The sequence below is a fragment of the Lutjanus erythropterus genome, chromosome 15, assembly GCF_056507025.1.
Source record: "Lutjanus erythropterus isolate fLutEry1 chromosome 15, fLutEry1.hap2, whole genome shotgun sequence".
Classification (NCBI taxonomy): Eukaryota; Metazoa; Chordata; class Actinopteri; order Lutjaniformes; family Lutjanidae; genus Lutjanus; species Lutjanus erythropterus.
Window position 1 is genome coordinate 17,187,878 of NC_139331.1, and position 10,093 is coordinate 17,197,970.

Consider the following 10,093-nt stretch of genomic DNA (forward strand, 5'->3'; position numbering starts at 1 on the left):
TGGCGCAACAAGGTTTGCTCTCTGTCCTGTATAAAAAGGAACCCTTGATGTGTGAACTCTCGCGAGATTTGTTTGCGTTGTCTCTTCATTGTGCACGTAAAACCAACCAGTAATGTTTGATAATGCGACAACGCTGTGGTTAATATCTGGGTATATCTAGTGACAGAAAACACTTAGTCAGGGTGAGAGACTCATCATAATTTTGGGTTAAAATTAAGACTCTCGCGAGATCTTTGTAGAGATCCCTTCTGCCTGACTTTTGTTGTCATTAGCAACCAAACTAGAGTCTGTTGTGTTAACTAGCAGCTAGCTACTTTAAAACACTAGAGCTAAATAACGTTACAGTATCCAATTTAAAGTCGTGTGTCACATAAACAATGGACTCTGATTCGTTATACTATTCTTTGGAGCTCGTTGCCGGTAGTGGACACATTTTAACCGTTGAACAAAGAACCGCTCTGCAGACTTCTTTGGTGATCCTTAAGAAAAACTATAAGGTCGACCGAGTTTTGTTTTGGGGCAAAATATTGGGATTAAAGGAGGATTATTTTATCGTTCAAGGGATAGGAAAAGATGAGATGAACGATAAGAAGAGTCTGTATAGGTAAGATAGCCTTAATCTGTTTCGCTATAGCTAATTTTTGACTGTGAAATAAGTGTTGGAATGTCGTTTGATGTGTTGTCTCCAGCTTCAATTGCATGGACTGGTCCCTGCTGCCGCCTGCCACACCCTCTATGATCGTGGACGTGTCGAGAGCTGCAAAGGGTCGTTTCACAGGAGACCCCACACATATCTACCAGCAGGCTGAGATCCACAGGCAGGGAGAGAGGGAAGTGGTAAGTATGATCAATACTGTGAAAACTGAGCACAGTGAAAATATTGAGCTGGCAGGTGAAACTCAAGACCAAGTGCCTCCAAGTCACATGGACCAAGTGGTATTATAGTGCAGGCATTATCACACATGACCCCACACAAATTGCAACAGAAACTATTTCAACTGTTCTAGACAAATATAACGTATAACCTGTCAGAGGTTTTAAGATTGAGTTGGTTTGATTTGATTTTTATTTTTTGTGTCATGCACGAGTAATGCAACCCAAGTGGACAAGACAAGACAGACAAGACACCATTATTTCGAAAAACAGACCAGAAACCAGAGTAGCAACAAAAACTGCAAGTAACACTAAACAAATGAACCAACCATTCGGAACATAAGACACAAAATGTAGTGTTTGTTTATGTTGTAATTTCTGTGAGGTTGACCTACATTCTGGGGTAAAATGCCTGGATTTTATGTACTTCATCAGAACAAGAAAAAGTATTAGATTATCCTGTAAGTAGTTTATAAATATAAGTACATCCATTTACTGGTATCTAAAGAAAAATATTTAGGCACAGTATTATGCAGTAGAGCTATGACTATAGCGAAAATAAAGATGGATGTGGGAAGAAAATTAAATCTGCAGTAAAAAAAGAAAACAGAACTGCAGAAGAGACAATGTCCCAATTTTGCCAACAGATATATTTAGGCTTCATGAAAAATTAGTGCAAATGAGAACAGACCTTATTCACAGCAGCCATTTTGACATGAAATAGTGTATAGATGAATAGATTAAGTCCAGATGTTACCAGTGACACAAATTATGGTTGTGTTGCATCCTGATCAAATAGAGTCAGAGTGTTTCTACTGTGCACTGGAAAAGCTCTGCGATACTAAATGGAACATGATCTTAATTAGTATCATAACACCTGTGTTTACGCTACTGTTTCATCAATATGGCTGCTGTGAAAAAGGTCTGTTGCAGCCTAAATCCAAAAGCTGAGGTTTTTCAGTTTTGTTTTTTTTTTGTCTTTTTTCTGGCTGATCCCAACTCTGTCTATATAGTCATGAAATTCCTGCTTGGTGATGAACTGTTCTCGGTTTCAGACAAAAGTCAATGAGGAGAGCCGGCTGGTGGTGACAATTCATCAGATCGATGAGGAAGTGTCCGTGGTACCACGTGGTGCCTTCATCAAGAGTCGACATGGCCTCGTCCAGATCAATCGCAGCTTTGGTGGTAAATATGTGACTGACCCTGAGGTGTTTCATAAAGCATGGTTTAAATTAAAGGGATTTATTAAGTGACATTGTAAGTTTTTCATAACATTTCTCAAAATTATATGGTTAATCTTATAGTCCTGTTTTGTGAAGCATATATATATGCATGTCTATTTAGATTCTGGCATTGTTTCACTGTATGCTTACATTATCATTGCTGCAATACAATTTGAATTACATGTAAATGTGCGCTGTTCTCCTCAGGTCTGTCTCACTCAGAATCGGGGAAGCTTAACAACTTCTTTCACTTCAGCAAACCAAAAAATCTGAAGAAGAAATCCATCCTGGAACTGGGTGATTTGAACCCAGCTATTGACTTCCTGAACGTACTGAGTGATGACATTCCTACAGGTAAAAAAAGTTCAGTCTACCCTACACTACACCAGTTGTTTAATCACATAGATATATCGTATCATACAAGATTTATTGCAAAGTGCATGAACACATCTTCAGCTAGACCTTTTTCTTACCAACACTGACCTTTAAGGTGTTAAGAAAACAAGTAAAGGAAACCAGTGCAGAAAAAGCTCATCCTATGATCTGGATCCATTAACACACAGCTAAACATGGTCAATACCAGTGGTTTTTCTTGATCATGTTCCACCTACCATGGTACATTGCAACTAAATGATGCGTGATTTTAACACAACCCATTATGGTGATTTGACTGACTGAAACTCAAGAGGCATTTCTTCCAACAACTGAATCATTTTAATGGTAAAATGATTAAACAAACTCCTAAAATGTCTAATGTCCGCCCCCCTACCAGATGGAATACGTTTTCTGGGAATGTGTTGGAAGAATTTCCCTTCAACTTTGTCCATTATTTTTACAGTGGTCTGATAACCAGACGATTAATGCTAGATTAGAAATATCTGGGTTGTGGGATTCAGGGCCCACCTACTGTGAGTCTGGACTCAAGTTCCCCAGAGAAAACTACAGATAATTCTACTATCATCATTTCCCCATGAAATTGAGTGATACAAAAAAAAATGGATAAAAACTTACAGTGCATGGGAAGTCTGATTCTGATGCCTGCAACATGTTTCAGCAAAAGACTGGGAAAGTTGTGGGATGCCCAGAAAACACCTGTTTAAGAACATTCCAGGTGATAGTATCATGATTGGGTATCAAAAGGGGCATCTTTGCAAGACTCAGTCGATAACAAGCATGAATGGGGAGAAATTCACTGCTCTGTGAAAACTGCATGGGCCCAACAGTTTAAGAACGTTTTTCAGCACAAAATTACAAGGAATTTAGGAATTCCGCCATCTAGAATCCATAATACCATTAAAAGATTCAGAATCTAGGAAATCTCTGCACATGAGGGGCAAGGTCGAAAACCAACATTGAAATCTCATGACCTTTGACCCGTCAGGCTGCACTGCATTAAAAACCGACATGACTGTATCAAGAATATTACTACATGGGCTCTGAAGCACTCTGGAAAACCATTGTCAGTAACATAGTTTATCACTGCATCAATCAAAAACATCTAGAAACGTCAATGAACTTTCTGGGCCTGAGCTCATCTGAGATGGACCAACGCAAAGTGAAAACGTATGCTGTTGCCTAACAGCACACAATTCAAACTGTTTTTGGAAATCATGACCGTTGTGTCCTCTGGCTAAAAAGGACCATCCAGATTAATACCAGCACAAAGTTCAAAAGGCGGCAACTGTGATGGTATTGGGCGTGCGTTAGTGTCCATAGCATCATGGGTGACTTGCAAATTTATGAAGGCACCATTAATCCTGAAGGGTACATACAGGTTTTGGAAAAACACACGATGCCATCCAGATGTCTTTTTCAGAGACATCTAGACTGGCCTGCCTGTTGAAGATCCCAGAGTAGCAGGAATGGGAAAGAATTTCACTTTCAAAACTTCAACAATTCATATCTCAGTTCCAAAAGGCTTACTAAGTGTGGTTAAAAGAAAAAAAAAAAATGCAACGCAGTTGTAAACATGTCCCTGTCCCTGTCTCAACTTTTTTGGAACATGTTGGAGACATCAAATTAAGAACAAGTGTGTATTTACAAAAAAACAGTTCAAGCATAAAATATCTTCTCTTTGTACTGTATTCAAGTGAATATAGATTAAAAAGTATTTGCAAACCATTGCACTGTCTTTGTTTATATTTTACACAGTGCCTGAACTTTCTGAAATTGAGGTTTGTAATTTATGACAAATTACTTCTGACAAATACTATCTAGTGTTGTAAAAAGACATTCAAAATCTAAGTGCAATATATGACAATGAATTTGCAGACTTGCTTTCTTGAGAAACTTATTTTTTTTGGTCTAATATATCACTGTGTGGTAATGTAGTTGAACACATGAAATGATAAGTCTTTCAGGTTTATGTGTTCAAACTGATGGGACATTTGAGCTGTTCAAAAGTATCCAGCAGGCAAACAATAAAAGTTGAAGATGGTGAAAAGAATAATATGAATTTAGTCATGCTCAGTCGCATTGAGCAGGTTTTGTGGTCAGCTGCTCCGCTGGATGCACTGCAGGCCACAGTAAATGTAGTTAACGTGAGACTCTGTATGTACAAGTGTATGTGTGTGAAAGACAGAAAAAAATGTTTAGCACCCATAACCAAACACACAACAGATGTCTGATTTATGAGGGCTTCCACATGTGTATATGTTTGTGTGTGTTCCTCAAGTTGATACGGATGTCAGCAGCAGTGTCATCACTACAGCAGACATTACACAGCTGTCTATGCCACACTCACTGCAGCCATCTTGGTATCAGATCACACGCAACACGCTGAAAAGGAGAAAAGAGTTAACACTTTTTTTTAAATGGGACTCTGGGGAAATGCAGTATGATGTATTTCCTCTAAAAACAGGTGCTTTCCTCCAAGACCCCAAGTTGTGCTCTCCCTCTTTTCCACAAAAATCCTGCAAACTGTTTCCACCTCCTGATTAATGGCTTACGTTTCTTCTCCTGCAGCAGCACAGTTTTGACAATACCACATGTTAAATATTAGATACTGAACTTGTAGTCATTTTTAAAGTTGCATCATACGTAGTTTGCCAAAAAAGTGGTGCAACAACTGTCAAATTTACCGTAATCATCTCCCTTTAGTGAAAAAAGGGCTTTTATGTTTACATAGTAGCAGATCCAGTTCTTATTTTTAATTCCCTGGGTCTTGGGTTCATGGCCACACCTAGACATCTTGAGAAAGGTTAGATTGTAGATATCATAAGCACAAAGGACTGATGTACTGAAGTATAACTTGGCTGCCTCTAGCATGTGAAGAGTGTAATCTATTTGACCTGAAGAGAAAGATTACTGCAGCTTTGATTTTAATTCAGCTCAATTACGCAGTCAGAGAACAAGACATGGCAGCTGCCTGAATTTAACTTAAATTGTTTACAAAAAGACTTCTTTGTTTGTGTCTAGGATCATGGAGTCTTCAGTTTCAGTGTGCTGGGAGAGTGTGCGTGCTTCGCAGCCTGCTGTGGCTCGGCCTGACCTTCTACCATGTGCCAATGACACCACAGCATGGATACATCTATATCGGTGATGGGGCCAAGAACTTAGATCTCCCTTTCATGCTGTAAAGAGACATCTTCCACTTATTTCAAGCTGGAAATCTCCCATGCTTAATTACATCAATCCTCAAAATGTATTAATGCAACATATTGCAGGACTTTTTGTTTGTCTTACCTTAAAATAAACTGAAGAAGTACAGTCATGCTCTTTTTGTTCCATTTAGTTCTTGTGCACAAAGGCTGGTTCTATACAGTGTAAACACATGTTGAGAGCATTTTATTTGCACATCTGTGTTGCCTCGAGTATACACAGTCAACATACCACCTACTTTGAAAGTGTAACATTGACTCAGCTGATGCTCACATTAAGTTGTCACAGAGTTCACTTCAAGGGCTTTCTGAAAACCAACAGAGACAGAATGGATGGTTCTGGGTGGGGCTCAGCATGATTCATTAAAAGCATGACGCAGCTTTATAAACAAAAGGTAGTATAAATACAGATGGATGAAGCTTTTAGGCCTTTTCCCAGGGCAGTATGACAAAAGTCAGTCCACTTGGAGCTGAACCCCTTGTATAAAAAGGGCCCACCCGCTCTGATCCAGTTGCTGCAGTGATTCGTCAGGCTTTCTGTCCTTCAGTGTTTTATGTAAAGGGGCTTGACGCTGTAACGCACATTGTTCTTGAGTGCTGGGTGGCCAACAGTCATGCGCCTCTTACACCACTTCAGTCCAGTTTTATAGATGGGTTTCACTGAGTCGATGGACCAGCGGGTCAGGTATCTGTACAAAAGACAGCAAAAAATTAATGCTAATTGACTTGTCCCGAGGATTGACAGATAATGGTGAGAAACATATACATAATGCATACATTACCTGTTAAGTTGTGGTTTGGGCCTCTTTGGGACATGGTCCTCTGGAAGCTTGGGTTTGTGGTCAGGCAACAGACCTCAAATACAGAGAAAACAAAGTCACTTTTATGTACTTAATACAGACATACATACATACACACACATGGGCATCAACCATAACCTAAGTCACTGCTTGTTTTGCTCACGGATGAATAGGAGTTTCCAGTTTTAAAAAAGCGTAAAAGAACAAAGACCAAGTTGCACTGTAAAAGAGCCAATCATCAATAAAGCAGGCCCAAAAAGGTACAACAGCAAGACTGTGCTAGAACATATTAGGATTCACACTATTCAACTAGGAATGAGCACTTCAATAAACAGTGTCAGTTAGTCAAATAACAGGAAACTGTCAACTTTGATTGATTTAGTATTTACCAAGCAAAGGTCCCAAACATTTGTTAATTGAAGTTTCTCAAATCCAAGTATTAGTTGCAAAAGTAATTTAGTGCTTATTTGGCCCTTAAAACAATCATGGCCTGCAGTACTGAAAAATCAATATAGCATAACAGGCAGTAAAATTCAGCTTCAATATTTTGGTCTGCAATAAATATGTGGTTCAGGCCTGCACAATATGAAGAAAATCTATGATGTGTTACAACTTTGTTCAGTATTAAGATAACACATGATTTGCAATAAATAAACAAATACTGAAGTGTGCATATTAGCTTGTTTGCTCTGCCATTTTTACACAGTACTTGTGCTTGTAACACTTTGTATCTCCTGAATTCAAAATGACTCCAAATAGCAAAATGCTGGTCTTCTTCCATCAAAAAGTCTTTGTCATTCACAGTTTCCTCACTCTCTTTTCCTTCTTCAGCCATCATGCTAGCTAACCTCACAGTCACCACCAAACTGACACCAATGAATCTGAGGGTTGCTGACAATTAGCTATGGCTTCAATTGATTGGCTAAATGCTGTGAACACATGTATCCAGGGCTCCATCAGATAGATCAAATGCAAACATTTGACCTATCAGTGTGACTGCATGGAGCTTATAAACAAAATGTTTTTCTTATTCACTGCATGTCAGATGGGCTTGTATGATGTTTAATTCCCATGTTCCTATCGCAAAGTCTGTTAATGAATTTATTAGCTTATCTACATCACTGAACCCTACTTGAAATTTGCAGAAATCTTGCTATTATTTTAAACTTGTACATTAAGGTACTCAGTGTCAAACAGATAATGAAGGTGAGGGTAATTTGAGTTTGAAGATGACAAAGATTTAAATACTGAAACAAAGGGGCAGGCAGCAACCCTGACCTGCTCTGTGGGCCATCTGCACACAGATGGCAATCTTGCGATGTTCCTCTGGACAGAGGCCAGTGACTCTCCTAGGCAACATGCCTCCATCTGACCTGATGAACTGACTGAGCAACAAGACGTCCTAGAGGGGTTCAACAAAACACAAGAAAGAAAAGCAGGCACTTTAAAACAGCTCGTGCACTGTCATAATGTCTGAGATGATTTGATCACCATGTACTTGCAGACAAATTTACCGTATAGTTGTATTTGTTCTGCAGGTTCCATCTATAGATCGGACACTTGGCTGTGGGGTTTGGAGGCTCTGGTCCTGATGGAACGTCCAGTATTTGTCCCTCCATCTGAGAGACAATTAACATGACTACAGTTAGTGTAATGATAATGGTAGGTTCCTCATCACTGATGACTGAATATTTACACGTGCTGTAAGTATTTTTTAATCATGACTCCCTTTCTCTCCTACAATCCTATCTAACTGTTGGTTGTAGTGTTCCTCCCCACAACTAACAGTGCCTCTCCTTTGAAAACATGATGAAACTTTCACTTCAGCGCTTTGTGTAGCTTTCAAGGTTGCAATGATGTAATCTTAACCCTAAGCTGACTTCTTTAAAATGTGTCATGCTGTGTAAAATGTATCCACCCTGGAAGACCCTGCTACACACAGATAGAAACTTACAGTTGCGATACACTCAGCAAACAGTGTAAAGTATGTTTTGTTATTTAATGTGTTAAAAATGGTAATGTTATAGGCTATGTATATAAAACCAAAATACTACAAGATAAGTTGCCTGTAGAATATAATTTTCAGTTTCACAATACAGGCTGGTTTTACTTACCACTGTTGTTTTACCATCTTTCTTCTCCACCACTGCAAAACAGACATTATATTATGTTAGATCAGGAGTAAATATATATATTACTATTTTTCTCTCCTGCCTTCCTGGTATTCGATAGACATTTTAAGTGATTATTGTGCCAAATTATCGTTGGTTATAATTAGGTTAGGGCTGCAGCTGATGATTATTTTGATTAGCAGTTAATCTGCAGATTAGTGTAACACTTGATTGCTCAATTCTTCAGTCTATAAAATGTCAAAAAAGGAATAAAAGTTTGAAAATGCTCTTCACAGTTTCTCAGACCCCAAAGTGACTTCTTCAATTTGCTTCTTTTGTCCGCCAACAGTTCAAAATCCAAAGACCCTTCATGTACTCTCATAAATGACGAAGAAAAGGAACAAATCCTCACATTTGAGAAGCCAGAACCAGCAAATGTTTGACATTGTTGCTTGGAAACACAGAGGAAATTACATACAATTCATTTTCATAATAGTTGGCAAATTTTCTTTTAGTCAACTACTCAATTACTCAACTTAATTGTGGTATGACACATTCCTCTGTCTGTACTTTTACTTTGCTTTTGATCAGTGACCATTTTTATTTTCAAGAAAAAGAAACTCCATCAGTAGATGCAGTGTGGCTTCTGGCAAACAACTATATACTGAAATGTTGTTGGGGAGGTGCATGTTGTAGTTCATAAGATGAAATAGCAGCTAAGGTGTCTCTAATCACTGTCAATGTCTTTACGTTGACATGCAGACGTTAGCTAGCTAGCTCCTCGACCACTGCTGGGCTAAAACCTTAACGTTTACGGAGAAGTCTCACCTTGTCGGATCCCTCTGCTCTGAAAGGTTAAAACCGAGAGCTGGGGAACATTTATCCTTTGTTGAACATTCACGTTGGCACATGTGGCACCTGATTTTAATCCCACAAACGAGGTCCACACAGACCTCAACATACTGCGGGCCGCCATCTTTAATTCTTGACCTTCGTCTCGATCCTTTCTGTTATCGCGAGAATAAGAACAGCGACACCCACGGTGAGGAGATCTTATTACATCGGTGGTGGTGAAGACCGTTGAAAGACAAATTGCAACACAAAGTGGGTTACACACGTAAACAAATCAACTTAAATAATGTCCGCCCTTGATATTCGTTTATATTTAATAAACTTGCTCGATAAAAACAGATGCATGACCAAGAGGAAATTCCTTTTCAAGTCCAGATAAATATAATTATAGACTTTATGATAATTTATCATCAGCTTTGCCTCAAAGGACAAACACATTGTGAGCCAAGATCAAAATCTAATTAATTACAGTTACCCACAAAACAAACTGCAAAATCTAACAAAATTACACACAAGGGTGAAAAGCAATGAAGACATGGAATGTTGAAAAGTCTCTATTTAGGGAAAACGCCCAGGAAAAGGTGACAGTGTCATCCAGATCACAGAGAGTTTTTAAAGCCCTGAGAGAAATAATT

The 10,093-nt window shown here is 38.8% G+C and overlaps 2 protein-coding genes across 2 annotated transcripts; one reads left to right on the forward strand and one right to left on the reverse strand.

The window, feature by feature from the left end:
• Positions 1 to 101: 101 nt before the first annotated feature.
• On the forward strand, positions 102 to 5,804 carry rsph9 (radial spoke head component 9). The gene is made up of 5 exons (XM_084737758.1): positions 102 to 604; positions 690 to 855; positions 1,929 to 2,058; positions 2,304 to 2,450; positions 5,514 to 5,804. Exons 1-5 carry the CDS (start codon positions 378 to 380, stop codon positions 5,672 to 5,674), a joined length of 831 nt encoding a protein of 276 aa, XP_084593884.1. The 5' UTR covers positions 102 to 377; the 3' UTR covers positions 5,675 to 5,804.
• A 57-nt stretch (positions 5,805 to 5,861) lies between these two features.
• mrps18a (mitochondrial ribosomal protein S18A) lies at positions 5,862 to 9,616 on the reverse strand. Its single transcript, XM_084737757.1, has 6 exons — positions 9,435 to 9,616; positions 8,610 to 8,641; positions 8,010 to 8,114; positions 7,774 to 7,897; positions 6,478 to 6,550; positions 5,862 to 6,384 (listed from the first exon to the last, which is right to left on the reverse strand). The coding sequence occupies exons 1-6, from the start codon at positions 9,580 to 9,582 to the stop codon at positions 6,240 to 6,242; spliced, it is 627 nt and encodes a 208-aa protein (XP_084593883.1). The 5' UTR covers positions 9,583 to 9,616; the 3' UTR covers positions 5,862 to 6,239.
• Positions 9,617 to 10,093: the final 477 nt, after the last annotated feature.